General features: G+C 38.1%; 2 protein-coding genes across 2 annotated transcripts; both read left to right on the top strand.

Moving 5' to 3' along the window:
* The first annotated feature begins 4,965 nt into the window (after positions 1 to 4,965).
* On the top strand, positions 4,966 to 7,369 carry LOC141770835 (olfactory receptor 6N2-like). Its single transcript, XM_074640683.1, has 2 exons — positions 4,966 to 6,290; positions 6,502 to 7,369. The coding sequence occupies exon 1, from the start codon at positions 4,996 to 4,998 to the stop codon at positions 5,749 to 5,751; it is 756 nt and encodes a 251-aa protein (XP_074496784.1). The 5' UTR covers positions 4,966 to 4,995; the 3' UTR covers positions 5,752 to 6,290; positions 6,502 to 7,369.
* Positions 7,370 to 10,965: 3,596 nt separating this feature from the next.
* Positions 10,966 to 12,352, top strand: LOC141770834 (olfactory receptor 13G1-like). Its single transcript, XM_074640682.1, has one exon. The coding sequence runs from the start codon at positions 11,100 to 11,102 to the stop codon at positions 12,027 to 12,029; it is 930 nt and encodes a 309-aa protein (XP_074496783.1). The 5' UTR covers positions 10,966 to 11,099; the 3' UTR covers positions 12,030 to 12,352.
* The last annotated feature ends 3,602 nt before the right edge of the window (positions 12,353 to 15,954 follow it).

Genomic DNA, 15,954 nt, shown 5'->3' with positions numbered 1-15,954 from the left:
TCTAGAAAGCAACGACTTCCTGATAGAAAGTCTTGGTTCTTTTTGCTCTTTTGTTAAATCTATTAACAAAATGTAGGCCTTTCTATGGCCAGCATGTAAATTGTTTGGTCTGCTCCTGTTTCTACCAGCTGGGGAACATTGCTAAATATATAAAATATATATATTTATATATACTATATATATATGATAAAGAAATATGATTTGGTCTTTGGGACTTTGTGATGGGGATTTTTCATTACTGTTTCATATATACACTCATTGAATGGGTGAGTTTTTAATGTGGAAGAACTACGCAGTGCTTGCCTCCATGAACAAATGTATTTTGACCAGTGAGGCTTAAGGCTTTGTGTATCGCTGCCTTACAGGCTACAGTACACTTCTTCCTGGCATTTTGTGCCACACAGCATTTGTATTTTGCCTTTCCCAAATCTATGGAACTTACTGTTACTCAGTTGTCAGTTCATGTGTAAATAACATATGAAAGAGTTGATGTTCCCGAAATAGTTGGAGAAAAGAATTTGTTCGACAGAAGATATATGTGAAACACAGTGTTTGGATCATGTCCATTCTGGGGAAAACAACATTGCATAAGACTGTTTTGAAATGATAATTCACTAAGGTACAAAGACGCACACACACACGCACACACACACACACACACACACACACACACACACACACACACACACACACACACACACACACACACACACAAACACACACAAACACACACGAGACACTAATTAGCTTCCCCTTGGAGCTCATTTGTGTTGTTGCTTCTGAGTATCATGATAGCCCTAAAACAAACACGTCACTCTGCCTCCAAGACAAAACTTTTTGATGGTAAATTGTTAAGCTGTGGAACACAACATCAATAGATAGATTGTACATTACTTGCTTATGAAGAATTCATTTGGTCCAGGACTCAAAAATGACATAGGTTTGTTGAGGTTTGGGTTTACAAGATGTTAGATTTGAAGCAATTAAACTACATGGAGCTACTATAATGTTCACATTGGTCACTATCTTAATTTAGTATGTTAGCATTAAACACAAATTACAGATGAGGATAATAGGAATGTCTTCAGTTTTCTAGTATTTGTTCATAAACCAAAAGTCAGGGGGAACACCACAGTTATAACAATTCAAATTAGTTGTTGAGACCTTTCACTCAAATCTGCCCACAGCATCCTGCACAAAACACATACTGTAGGTGCACAGATGCAGAAGTATAAATCAGGCATAAGAAATCTTTTGGTACCAACCAAGTCATGCTAGCCTGTCACAGGTCGCCGTGGCTCATAAACAAACGATAGGACAGCAGCAGGAATGTTTTCAGACACACCGGAGGTGAACGACGGACGAGAACAACACGGATGTGTGGCGAGACATCGAGGTTTAGGAGGCTGCTGGCTGCTGAATGAGAGAGGCGACAGCCGTAACTTTACACGGAAACACCGTGTTGATAATAAGCCAACCACCTCACGGTACCGCCAGCTGTACGTGCATCTGTTTGTAAAGCATCTTTGCACATTTTCAATTTGTAATGGGCAAAGTTGGCACCTTAGGTGTGTGTATGGGTGAATGCTGACATGTAGCGTAAAGCGCTTTGAGTGGTCGGAAGACTAGAAAAGCGCGATATAAATGCAAGTCCATTTACCATTTACCATAGCATAATGTACTCAAATATATGATAAATGGGTACTGTATATAGATAGACAGAGGAAAAAAGGTTCATGTTGATGAATAGATACTGTAAATCTGTACAGTATGTTGTCTGTATGTTTTTGCATACATTACAGCTTCATACATACAACATAGTTAAACATTTTATAAAGCTAAAAATGCTGTGTGTACTATACTAAAAACATGCATCATTCTGTAACATTTTACGTTTTTGCACACATTGATGATGCAACTATCATCCCCTCTCTCTGTAATCTTCCAGAGGTGTAAACCCCCCCCCCCCCCCTGCCCGGGTTGCGACACATGTCATATCTGAATTGTCCTGACCAGTGGTCAGATAACCCTGGTCCAACCCTGGCCATTGCTGTGAAAGGGGTGATAAAAGGCCTCTCCATGTTGAAGTTGCTTGATGGCTCAACTAGGTATATTGACAATAAGGTGGTTTCTGAGCAGTTTCCGGAACAGAGGTGCTCGCCATCCAATTGCAGAAAAATGCAATTCTCACATAAATCAAATCAAAAGTTTTTGATACCAAATCACAGCATGGCTTTTTCTATGGTATTCCTCAAGGTCTTGGTGTCTTAATGTGCTATTTTGGAGGGATTTGTGATCATTTTTATAAATTTTGTATCATTTCTCGAAATTCTGCACCAAATCTGTGTAACAAATGGTACAAACCATTTATGAGACATAATTGAGCATGGGAATGGCCATCATATGCTTCCATCATAATGTTCTAAGACCTTATACACTTTCACAATTAATTATAATTTATTAACTGATTGATTGACCACTTATATGTGGCATATGGGGGGGGGTATTTCTGAGCAGGATTTTGCTAATTAACTTAAATTCGCCAGGTACTAGCTCAAATTAGCTGTCGTCAATGTGATTGGACGATGGATCTGCCCAATGAAAAGTTTCTGTATTAGTGAGCCATGAAACCTGTCTGGTAAACTCTATCTACATGATTAAATCAATAGGTTAACAAATTAAGTTGAAGTGACGATGGTCCAGACACATAACATATGTGGCAGTAGTAAAAGCTTTAAGCTCCGAGGCCCTGAGAAACCGGCTCCTAATAAATGGCATCAACCCTTAAACAGCAGATGATGATATTAAAAATAAAGACATGCTTACTCTTTTCTGTCAGGTGGTGGTGGTGGTGGAGGGGGGTTGACTAACTCTTGAAACTATAGACAATAAACTGTTTTTAACTATTTTGGATGTTTTTTAAGCAGTTTTTGTGTGTAATTATAAAAATTAAAAGATGTGTTAATGGAATAAATAATAAACAGTAAACATAATTCAACAAAATGGTTACAGTGTACGTGTTGTGAATGTGCAACACAATCTCACTCCCAGCTCATCAAATACCACTGCTTGGTCATCGGACACCGACGCACGGGGTATAAGTACCCCTCTTGCTTTACTTTTGGACGGACCGGGGACGGCGTGTTAATATACGCTTCTTACATGCCAAGTGTCCTTTCAAAATAAACTTTGTTTCCACAGGAAGTTAGGTTTAGGCAACACAACTGCTTAGTTAGGGTTAAGAAACGGTCGTGGTTGACGTTAACTTCACTGAATAGAGACTCATGTGACTAAATGGTGAATGGACCTGCATTTATATAGCGCTTTTCTAGTCTTCTGACCACCCAAAGCTGTAGTGTAGCTTTACACTACATGTCAGCATTCACCCATCCACACATACATTCATACACTGATGGCAGAGGCCATGCAAGGTGCCAACTTTGCCCATCAGGATCTAATCTAAATATTCATTCACACACCAATGGCTCAGCCTTCGGGAGCAATTTGGGGTTCTGTGTCTTGCTCAAGAACACTTCGACATATGACCGGATGAGCCGGGGATCGAACCATTGACCTTTCCGATTGGTGGATGACCTGCTCTACCCTCTGAGCCACAGCCACCCCGACTAGTGACTCACGTGACTCGTGGATTTGACAATACTAACGAGTCACGTGACTAACGACTCACAGGACTGACGATACCGATGAGTCACGTGACTAAAGACTGACTGAAAATTGAAGTACTCACAATATGGCAAAAATTCTCTCAATCTGATGTTTCCATAAAACATTGTAATAACCCACAGTGGCCCAATACAGCCAGAAATATTAAAGGGACAGCTATGTCAACATACAATACAATACAGTTTTAGTGCATTTCAAGGGAATTGCAATGGAATTGCGTTGCTAGGCAACAGTTTGGGTACATGTTTATATCCTGTCAGCTGATGTCATTCACATACACACTGCAACAGGGAATAAACTGGGACACATTTCGAATGTTTACGTTTAAAACTGTGAAATGGTCTAAATATTGCAGATTTGTGACATCACAAATGGACAGAAATCTAACGGCTTGTTTCAAACGCACAATTTCTGAATACGGGCTGTGTGGGTTTCTCCGTATATTGAGCGTTTTGATAGTTTAAAAGTATTTATAAAGCTCTTAAACCTGCTTTATAATATAAAAGACATGAAAATCTCACTTTTTACATTATGGGACCTTTAACTGATTTTAGAATACGTCTTACAGCGTGTTTGTTGTCTAGTTTTACATGGTTGTGATACATTGTGCATTGTGTACATTGAATATTGTATAGAAATACATAAAAAAGCTATTGAAACTGTAAAACTTTGATGATAAGTTATTATTATTGCAGTTTTTCAAGAAAATGTAGGAAAATGTTTTGATGAAATCATTTATTCATGATTAATCGAGGATTGATTAAATGTAGTATCAGTGTACAGTCACTGCAACATTGTGATGAGCTGTTCAGCAAATATGGGAGTTCTGAGCAGGATTTTGCTAATTAACTTAAACTGGCCAGGTACTAGCTCAAATTAGCTGGCGTCAATGTGATTGGACGATGGATCCGCCCAATGAAAAGTTTCTCGTGAGCCATAAAACCTGTCTGGTAAACTCCATTGTTGGCTGTAGTGAAAGCTGTTTGATTGAGCTCAGAGTTATTTTTGTAAAATCTGACTACAGCTGCTCATAGTTGGTTATGATTTACAATATCTTGAATGACCTTTTGCATTAAGAATTGTTTTTTTTATCAACTTCTTTTTTGCATTTTTCTTTATCTTGATATTTTGTTGAATATGCCTTTGCAAAATGCTTCAATCAATGTAACAGAATTTATTATAGGTGGTTTTGACAAAACCAAAAGACCTATGGTAGTTGGTGTGGTTATATTGATTACCTATGTTCTATCCATTCTAGCCAATATGTTCAACATCCTCTTCATTATTTATGACAAGAGATTACACAAACCAATGTATATTTTGATTTGCAACCTTGCTGTTGTTGATATAATGTACACCTCCAGTAGCAGTCCAATAATGATTCAGGTTTTAGTTGCTGGGGTTAATACTGTATCGTATGCGCCGTGCTTAGTTCTGATGTTTGTTTTCCACTTGGGAGGGGTGATGGAGATGTTTGCTTTATCGGCTATGGCATTTGATCGATTGATTGCTATTAGCTTTCCCCTTCGGTACCACAGTTATTTAACAAATGTTCGCACTTTTGTCCTTATACATATTCTGTGGATTGTTGCTTCTGGTTTTGTGGCTGTACTTCCTGCAACTCTGCTTCCTCTCCCTCACTGCTACTCAAAGCTGAAGTACACTTTCTGTGAGTATGCTGCCATAATGCGAACTACTTGTGTTGACAAAACGTACTATTTCAATCTGGTTTCCGTCATATTATTTTTTCTTATATTCTTTACTTTCACTTTTATTTGCCTGTCATACTTTTCGATAATAGTTTTTGTGAAATTATCCTCAAATATTGACAAAAGAAAAATGGGCACCACTTGCTTGAGTCACTTAATCGTAGTAATGGGCTATTACGGTCCAATATTTATCAGCAGTGTCTTGACCAGGATAGGCTTGGTATTAACTCTTGAGGCTCGCCATGGTTTAATGGTCGGGTCCATCCTCGGTCCATGTCTTTTAAATCCTGTGGTGTACTGTTTTCAGACAAAAGAAATCAAATGTAAGATCTTTCAGGTATTCAAAAGATCTCGGTAGATTCTTGTGAACTGTGAATGACTATAAAGGTTGCATTCTTTTTATGGTCAAAGTATTATGCTAAAATGATTACATATATTCATGCATTTTCTAAACTGTTTACCTGTTAACTGTTTTCGTCAATAAAATGTTTGCCATTGTAGGTGTTCTCAAAATGATATATAACATTTTTTATATTCTTTACTGTAATGGTGGTTTATATTATGATACTGTGAATATGTTCTAGAGTATGACACTGTAAGTGTGTTTTATATTACGATACTATACTAGTATACTATATATAACCTCCTGCTATACACTATTCACTAATAATTATTTTAAAAACAGGTTTACTCTATTTAGTATAAGAATATTTTACTATAAACAATTTGATTTCATTAAAGAGGTATTAGTCTGAGTACAGTGAATAAAACAGGTATTTATTGTCAACACATTTGTACTAATTAAATCAATTTAAGACAGTGGCTTTAAAGAAATAACATTGTAGAATTTTATAACACTCACATGCGTCAACATGAGCACATGTGCATCATTTAAAGGTCCCATCCATCCATCCATCTGCAACCGCTTATCCCGTTAGGGGTCGCGGGGGGGCTGGAGCCGATCCCAGCCGACATTGGGCGAAGGCAGGGTACACCCTGGACAGGTCGCCAGTCCATCGCAGGGCTGACACATAGAGACAGACAACCATTCACGCTCACATTCACACCTACGGGCAATTTTAGAGTCCACAATTAACCTCATTTAAAGGTCCCATATTATAAAAAAGTGAGATTTTCACGTTTGTTTTATTATAAAGCAGGCTTAAGTCCTATATAAATACTGTGAAAGTATCGGAACGCTCAATCCACAAGGAAATACGGACAGCCCGTATTCAGAAACTCTGAATTTGAAACAAGCTGTCAGGATTTCTGTCCATTTGTGATGTCACAAATATACAATATTTAGACCCTTGACACAATTTGAAACGTAAACATTCTAAATGTGTCCCAGTTTATTCCTGGTTGCAGTGTATGTGAATGACATCAGCTGACAGGAAGTACACATGGGCCCAAGCTGTTGCCTAGCAACACAATTCTGTTGCAATTTCGTCAAACAGCGCTAAAACAGAGCGTTTAAGACAGAGGGTGAATGCAGGCATATTCAGGCCGACAGTGTGAGGAAAATAAAGAGTTTTTTGAACATTACAGCATGTAAACATGTTCTAGTAGAAACACAAAATACAAGTATGATCCTGAAAATAAGCATTATATGGGACCTTTAAGTGCTAGTCATAGACTAGCAAAATAAATATATATACTGTATATTACTCTACATCCAAGGTGGTATGGTGGTGGGATCCATCTTGTGATAGCTAAGCTGTAAAGAAATAGATGGACAATGTGAGAGCTCATGAGATGGTCATGGGATTATCTACATGATTAAATCAATAGGTTAACAAATTAAGTTGAAGTGACGATGGTCCAGACACATAACATTTGTGACAGTAGTAAAAGGTTTAAGCTCCGAGGCCCTGAGAAGCTAGCTCCTAATAAATGGCATCAACCCTTAAACAGCAGATGATGATATTAAAAATAAAGACATGCTTACTCTTTTCTGTCAGGTGGTGGTGGTGGTGGAGGGGGGTTGACTAACTCTTGAAACTATAGACAATAAACTGTTTTTAACTATTTTGGATGTTTTTTAAGCAGTTTTTGTGTGTAATTATAAAAATTAAAAGATGTGTTAATGGAATAAATAATAAACAGTAAACATAATTCAACAAAATGGTTACAGTGTACGTGTTGTGAATGTGCAACACAATCTCACTCCCAGCTCATCAAATACCGCTGCTTGGTCATCGGACACCGACGCACGGGGTATAAGTACCCCTCTTGCTTTACTTTTGGACGGACCGGGGACGGCGTGTTAATATACGCTTCTTACATGCCAAGTGTCCTTTCAAAATAAACTTTGTTTCCACAGGAAGTTAGGTTTAGGCAACACAACCGCTTAGTTAGGGTTAAGAAACGGTCGTGGTTGACGTTAACTTCACTGAATAGAGACTCATGTGACTAAATGGTGAATGGACTTGCATTTATATAGCGCTTTTCTAGTCTTCTGACCACCCAAAGCTGTAGTGTAGCTTTACACTACATGACAGCATTCACCCATCCACACATACATTCATACACTGATGGCAGAGGCCATGCAAGGTGCCAACTTTGCCCATCAGGATCTAATCTAAATACTCATTCACACACCGATGGCTCAGCCTTCGGGAGCAATTTGGGGTTCTGTGTCTTGCTCAAGAACACTTCGACATACGACCGGATGAGCCGGGGATCGAACCATTGACCTTTCCGATTGGTGGATGACCTGCTCTACCCTCTGAGCCACAGCCACCCCGACTAGTGACTCACGTGACTCGTGGAGTTGACAATACTAACGAGTCACGTGACTAACGACTCACAGGACTGACGATACCGATGAGTCACGTGACTAAAGACTGACGTGACTTGACCCATCCACCACCCCTCCCGCCCGCCCTGAACAGACTCTCAAGCTATTAATACTTACAATGGAGTTAGTTGAAAGCCCGGTTTGTCACATACTGTTGCTAAAGGGTGCCTCCGTGCGTCGGTTTTGGGTGCTGAGGGGCACTTACCAAACGGCGGTATTTGACAAGTTGGGAAAATTGAAGTACTCACAATATGGCAAAAATTCTCTCAATCTGATGTTTCCATAAAACATTGTAATAACCCACAGTGGCCCAATACAGCCAGAAATATTAAAGGGACAGCTATGTCAACATACAATACAATACAGTTTTAGTGCATTTCAAGGGAATTGCAATGGAATTGCGTTGCTAGGCAACAGTTTGGGTACATGTTTATATCCTGTCAGCTGATGTCATTCACATACACACTGCAACAGGGAATAAACTGGGACACATTTCGAATGTTTACGTTTAAAACTGTGAAATGGTCTAAATATTGCAGATTTGTGACATCACAAATGGACAGAAATCTAACGGCTTGTTTCAAACGCACAATTTCTGAATACGGGCTGTGTGGGTTTCTCCGTATATTGAGCGTTTTGATAGTTTAAAAGTATTTATAAAGCTCTTAAACCTGCTTTATAATATAAAAGACATGAAAATCTCACTTTTTACATTATGGGACCTTTAACTGATTTTAGAATACGTCTTACAGTGTGTTTGTTGTCTAGTTTTACATGATTGTGATACATTGTGCATTGTGTACATCGAATATTGTATAGAAATACATAAAAAAGCTATTGAAACTGTAAAACTTTGATGATAAGTTATTATTATTGCAGTTTTTCAAGAAAATGTAGGAAAATGTTTTGATGAAATCATTTATTCATGATTAATCGAGGACTGATTAAATGTAGTATCAGTGTACAGTCACTGCAACATTGTGATGAGCTGTTCAGCAAATATGGGAGTTCTGAGCAGGATTTTGCTAATTAACTTAAAGGTCACCTATTATGCAAAATGCACTTTTCCATGTCTTTTAGACATCAATATCTGTCCCCAGTGTGTCTACAGGCCACCATAGTATCATAAAAGACCATCCTCTCTCTTTTTCTCCTCCTCCGTTTGTCTGGAAATGGGTGCAGAAAAAAAATTCGCTTTTTTCCTTGTATTTTGACGTCATTAGAGAATGCAAGTCACGTGAGGGTTTCCTGGTCGAACCAGAGAGAACCTTCAGTAGCTGACCCCGCCCCACAGCGCGTCACTGTCTCTCCTCCTCAACCGAACTTGAGCAAAGTAGCTCCTACAGTTAGTCTGCAAGAACCAGCAGAACAGGCTTCATGTACTCCCATCATCTAAATATAACATGTTCTTTCACAAAGGCTTTATGTAATTACACTGTTTAAACAGATGATATTTATATATTATACATATTTGATGTCATGCATGTAGCAGAATACAGGTAGTAAATAGTGACTTGTAAGCAACACAACACATTTCTGTTTCACAGTCAAACTTTATTTGAGTTGACAGATGACAATAATAAATTATTCACAGCATTTGTAATCATCTCACCTGCTAGTTAGTTATGTTAACATGGTACAGGAGAAAGTCTTCAGCTCTGGTAAACTATGGTAAGCTAAGCTCCGGTGGTCTGTAGTCATGGTAACACAGAGACAGCTACTACTGTAAATAATATACCATTACTCTGATCTTCCATACTTTATCTTTTAGCAGAAATAATGAACTGACTACTGTTTCACATCTTCTATTTTCCACCCTGATGGTCGCTGTGTTTACACACCGTGTCATAGCGGTAGCATGTAGCTAACCCGTTAGCATGTAGCTACATGCTAACGGGTTAGCTACATGCTACCGGGTTAGCTCTGTATCTCCATGTAAACAGAGCCATCTGCTCTCAGCTGTCTGCTCTCCTCTGGGATGATTCTGTCGGTCATTTCTCACAGATGGATCTGTAAAGACAGACGTAAAACAGAGTGTATGTTTACGGTTTACAGAGTTGATGCATGAGGTAAACACTGAGCTAACTAACAGAGATATAAACAGCATTATTTACCTGAGAGAAACCGTCAGGAAAACCTGGAATCTGGACCGCAGATGTTCATCATGTGTCGCCGATTTCTGATCAGAGTCCTCCGGTAACGTACGCTGGGTGAAGTAGTTTCTCTCTCTCTCTCTCTCTCTCTCTTTTTTTCTTTTCTTTCACTGAGCTACAAAGAGGCAGCAAAAGATCATTGATTGAGAGAGAGAGAGAGAGAGAGAGAGAGAGAGAGAGAGAGAGAGAGAGAGAGAGCTTCTCCGGGAGGGAGGGCGAGGGTAACGCTGTGTTGTTGAGGACGTTTGATTGACAGAAAACGCTGACCAATCAGAGCAGAGTGGGAGGAGACAGAGGCTACAGACACAGAAATCAGCACTTTTGGAAATGGGCTGAAAGAGAGGTTATAGAGACATGCTGGAATGCATGATCTGATTGTTTTTTTGAAAAAAAAACTTCAGAGACATGGTTTGGAGGTGTCTGAGACCTATAATAACTAGTTTAAATGGAGTATAATATGTGACCTTTAAACTGGCCAGGTACTAGCTCAAATTAGCTGGCGTCAATGTGATTGGACGATGGATCTGCCCAATGAAAAGTTTCTCGTGAGCTATAAAACCTGTCTGGTAAACTCCATTGTTGGCTGTAGTGAAAGCTGTTTGATTGAGCTCAGAGTTATTTTTGTAAAATCTGACTACAGCTGCTCATAGTTGGTTATGATTTACAATATCTTGAATGACCTTTTGCATTAAGAATTGTTTTTTTTATCAACTTCTTTTTTGCATTTTTCTTTATCTTGATATTTTGTTGAATATGCCTTTGCAAAATGCTTCAATCAATGTAACAGAATTTATTATAGGTGGTTTTGACAAAACCAAAAGGCCTATGGTAGTTGGTGTGGTTATATTGATTACCTATGTTCTATCCATTCTAGCCAATATGTTCAACATCCTCTTCATTATTTATGACAAGAGATTACACAAACCAATGTATATTTTGATTTGCAACCTTGCTGTTGTTGATATAATGTACACCTCCAGTAGCAGTCCAATAATGATTCAGGTTTTAGTTGCTGGGGTTAATACTGTATCGTATGCGCCGTGCTTAGCTTTGATGTTTGTTTTCCACTTGGGAGGGGTGATGGAGATGTTTGCTTTATCGGCTATGGCATTTGATCGATTCATTGCTATTAGCTTTCCCCTTCGGTACCACAGTTATTTAACAAATGTTCGCACTTTTGTCCTTATACATATTCTGTGGATTGTTGCTTCTGGTTTTGTGGCTGTACTTCCTGCAACTCTGCTTCCTCTCCCTCACTGCTACTCAAAGTTGAAGTACACTTTCTGTGAGTATGCTGCCATAATGCGAACTACTTGTGTTGACAAAACGTACTATTTCAATCTGGTTTCCGTCATATTATTTTTTCTTATATTCTTTACTTTCACTTTTATTTGCCTGTCATACTTTTCGATAATAGTTTTTGTGAAATTATCCTCAAATATTGACAAAAGAAAAATGGGCACCACTTGCTTGAGTCACTTAATCGTAGTAATGGGCTATTACAGTCCATTATTTACCAACAGTGTCTTGACCAGGATAGGCTTGGTAGTAACTCTTGAGGCTCGCCATGGTTTAATGGTCGGGTCCATCCTCGGTCCATGTCTTTTAAATCCTTTGGTGTACTGTTTTCGGACGAAAGAAATCAAATGTAAGATCTTTCAGGTATTCAAAAGAGCTCGGTAGATTCTTGTGAACTGTGAATGACTATAAAGGTTGCATTCTTTTTATGGTCAAAGTATAATGCTAAAATGATTACATATATTCATGCATTTTCTAAATTGTTTGCCTGTTAACTGTTTTCGGCAATAAAATGTTTGCCATTGTAGGTGTTCAGAGAATGATATATAACATTATACGAATGTTTGGCATAGCATGTCACACTGTTAGTCCTGACAGCTGCTGGTAAAATGGAAAAAAAAACTGTGATAATTTCTGAGCACATTATCATCACAGCGTATATAGGAGAGGAAAGACAGTTTTATAATAATAATAATAATTTGACTAAATCCCCAATTAATTTCACTCTTGCAGGTATGGCACATTAAATGTAACTTTATCTGTTAAAGTTAATGTCGTCATTTATGCCTCATTCATTCACCAAAGCTTACATTATTTGACAAAATGTATGTGCACAGTTAGACTTCTCATTGTATTTTTATGGTAATTGACAGGCAACACTGTCGCCAGTAAATTACCGCAATTACCTGTTAACAGTACCTTTACTGTTATGATGTTTTACAGTAAAACAGCTTTACCGTGTGTGTGCTTCAGTATAACTGCTCTATTGTAATGGTGGTTTATGGTAGGACACTGTGAATATGTTCTAGTCTAGAATGTGACACTGTAAGTGTGTTTTATATTACGATGCTATACTATTATACTATATATAACCTCCTGCTATACACTATTTCCTAATAATTATTATTGAAAGTTTAAAAACAGGTTTACTCTATTTAGTATAAGAATATTTTACTATGAACAATTTGATTTCATAAAAGAGGTATTAGTCTGAGTACCGTGAATAAAACAGGTATTTATTGTCAACACATTCGTACTAATTAAATCAATTTAAGACAGTGGCTTTAAAGAAGTAACATTGTAGAATTTTATAACACTCACATGCGTCAACATGAGCACATGTGCATCATTTAAGTGCTAGTCATAAACTAGCAAAAAAAATATATATGTAAATATACATACTGTATATTACTCTACATTCAAAGTGGGGTGATGGTGGGATCCATCTTGTGATAGCTAAACTGTAAAGAAATAGAGGGACAATGTGAGAGCTCATGAGATGGTCATGGGATTATCTACATGATTAAATCAATAGGTTAACAATAAAAATAATTCAACAAAACGGTTGCAGTGTACGTGTTGTGAATGTGCAACACAATCTCACTCCCAGCTCATCAAATACCGCTGCTTGGTCATCGGACACCGACGCACGGGGTATAAGTACCCCTCTTGCTTTACTTTTGGACAGACCGGGGACGGCGTGTTAATATATGCTTCTTACATGCCAAGTGTCCTTTCAAAATAAACTTTGTTTCCACAGGAAGTTAGGCTTCGACATATGACTGGAGGAGCCGGGGATCGAACCATTGACCTTTCCGATTGGTGGACGACCTTCTCTACCCTCTGAGCCACAGCCGCCCCGAATAGTGACTCACGTGACTCGCGGAGCTGACAATACTAACGAGTCACGTGACTAACGACTCACAGGACTGACGATCAAGGCCTATGGAAAGGAGGCTGGGTCACGGGCGGTCACGGGTCTTGGGGTATGGGGTATATGTGGTATATGGGGGCATTGTATGGGGCAGTGTAACTGAAGCTGCAGTTGTGCGTTACGATTGGCTGAATTTCGGCGAGGGCAGACCAGATTTTACTGCGCATGTGTAATACCCCCAAACATACGACGCGTTGCTGACGCGTGACACAGCCTCCTTTCCATAGGCCTTGCTGAAGATACCGATGAGCAGTGGCGGCCGGTCAATAGAGGGCGCTAGGGTTATGATTTCTTTCAGGTTACCTGTTTAATGTACTACTGTCACCATATAGCGACCGTTTCATAAAAAATACTTTTTTTAATCATATTTGCTCCAATCTCACCCACTTCAGCTTTAAAGTACCAAACATAAAAGTACACATTATGCAGAATAATGTATATTATTGGTATATACTTATTGATGCATTAATGTGTTTATCACTTTAATGTTGCAGCTGGTAAAGGTGGAGCTCATTGTAATGACTTTATATACTGCTAGGTAGTTTAATCTATAATAATACATAATTTATTATTATATACTGCTGGGTAGTTTAATCTATACTAATACATAATTTATTCGTTGATTATATTTTTAATTAATAATCCGAATCTGTAAAGTAACTAAAGTTATTAAATCAATGTAGTGGAGTGAAAAGTACAATATTTCCCTCTGAGATGTAGTGGAGTAGAAGAACATGGAAATATTCAAGTAAAGTACTAGTACCTCAAAATTGTACTTAAGTACAGTACTTGAGTAAATGTACTTAGTTACTTTCCACCACTGAGTACATGTTATACTGTTGTGTTTTTCTAAGCATTCTTTACTGCTCCTGTTGGAATAAAATAATTGTTGATTATTTAACTGCAAAGTAGTAATGTGTTTTTGATACCTTCACTTTTTTGCATCAAATCATACCGGGATGTTTGCTGAAATTGATTGGATGGTGCACAGCCCTACCTAGAAACAATTCCACCAGCTGCCACCGCCGATGAGTCACGTGACTAAAGACTAACGTGACAAAATAAGTTGGTGTTATTTTTTAGTTTGTGTCACGGGACACGAACAACGGCCTCCTAGTTTAAAGTCTTGTGTTTGTTTGACCCATCCACCACCCCTCCCGCTCGCCCTGAACAGACTCTCACGCTATTAATACTTACAATGGAGTTAGTTGAAAGCCCGGTTCGTCACATACTGTTGCTAAAGGGTGCCTCCGTGCGTCGGTTTCGGGTGCTGAGGGGCACTTACAAAACGGCGGTATTTGACGAGTTGGGAGTGAGAACAGGTTGGAATGTGTGGAGATTGGCCTTGGCTGAATTATTATCCCTGTTCGGCCCTGAGGGTGGACGGTGTTGATCAAATATTTATCATGGTATGTTTATGTTTTATATTGTGGTCGTGATAAATATTACAATATTATTAATTTTAAAATGCAGAATAAATACTCTAGTTGATAATAGTACATGATAAGTAATGCCTGTTTTGGCTAACACAATATATTATATACCTGAAAAAATGAAGTACTCACAATATGGCAAAAATTCTCTCAATCTGATGTTTCCATAAAACATTGTAATAACCCACAGTGGCAGCTACGTCAACATAAATAGTAAAGAAATAACAATAAATTGTAGATAAAACTGAATCATCATCCATCATCCAACTGTAATGACAAATGAGATGTAAACAAAATGCAAAGGTGGGAAGTAAGCGAGAGTACGGCAGTTATAATAATTTAGTTTATTTGTTCATACTGTATGCTTTTAATTAATTTTATTATCACAAAGTCCCTTCAGTAAAAGTTTACTGAAGTAGATTTGTGATTACATATTTCACTAAACTACATTTTCAAAGACCTATATTTATGTTATGTCACATTAAGATATTCTAGTTTCATGTGCTTTGTATCTCTTTTTACTTTTATGTCAAACTATGAGAAAGCTTTCTTAAACAGAAAAGATGTTATTTACTTCAGCATTACTGAATTGGAGAGCTATTTGTTGATTTTGGACCTAGGACCAAATGTATTAGTTACTGCAAGTGGTCTACATGTACTTGGATGAGGTATTCTAGTGCCATTTCCATGGCTAATAAAATGTTTTACATTTTTTAAGTCTTTTATAAAAAAGCAACTTAGAGACAAACCACTATTCAACTTTCACAAACTCACTTGCGAAACAAAACAGTAGCTGTTTACCGCATTGTGTCACCAAATCCTTTGAGGTTCATTACCAGAGCTAAATACAGAACATACATCACTCCGGAGGGCTGAGGGTAACACATCTTTCCTATCAACACTTCGTAAACAAAGAAGTCATTAACCTAATGAGCAAAGTTAA

This window comes from Sebastes fasciatus, chromosome 7 (genome assembly GCF_043250625.1).
Source record: "Sebastes fasciatus isolate fSebFas1 chromosome 7, fSebFas1.pri, whole genome shotgun sequence".
Taxonomy (NCBI): domain Eukaryota; kingdom Metazoa; phylum Chordata; class Actinopteri; order Perciformes; family Sebastidae; genus Sebastes; species Sebastes fasciatus.
This window is presented reverse-complemented; position numbering and strand designations above follow the sequence as displayed.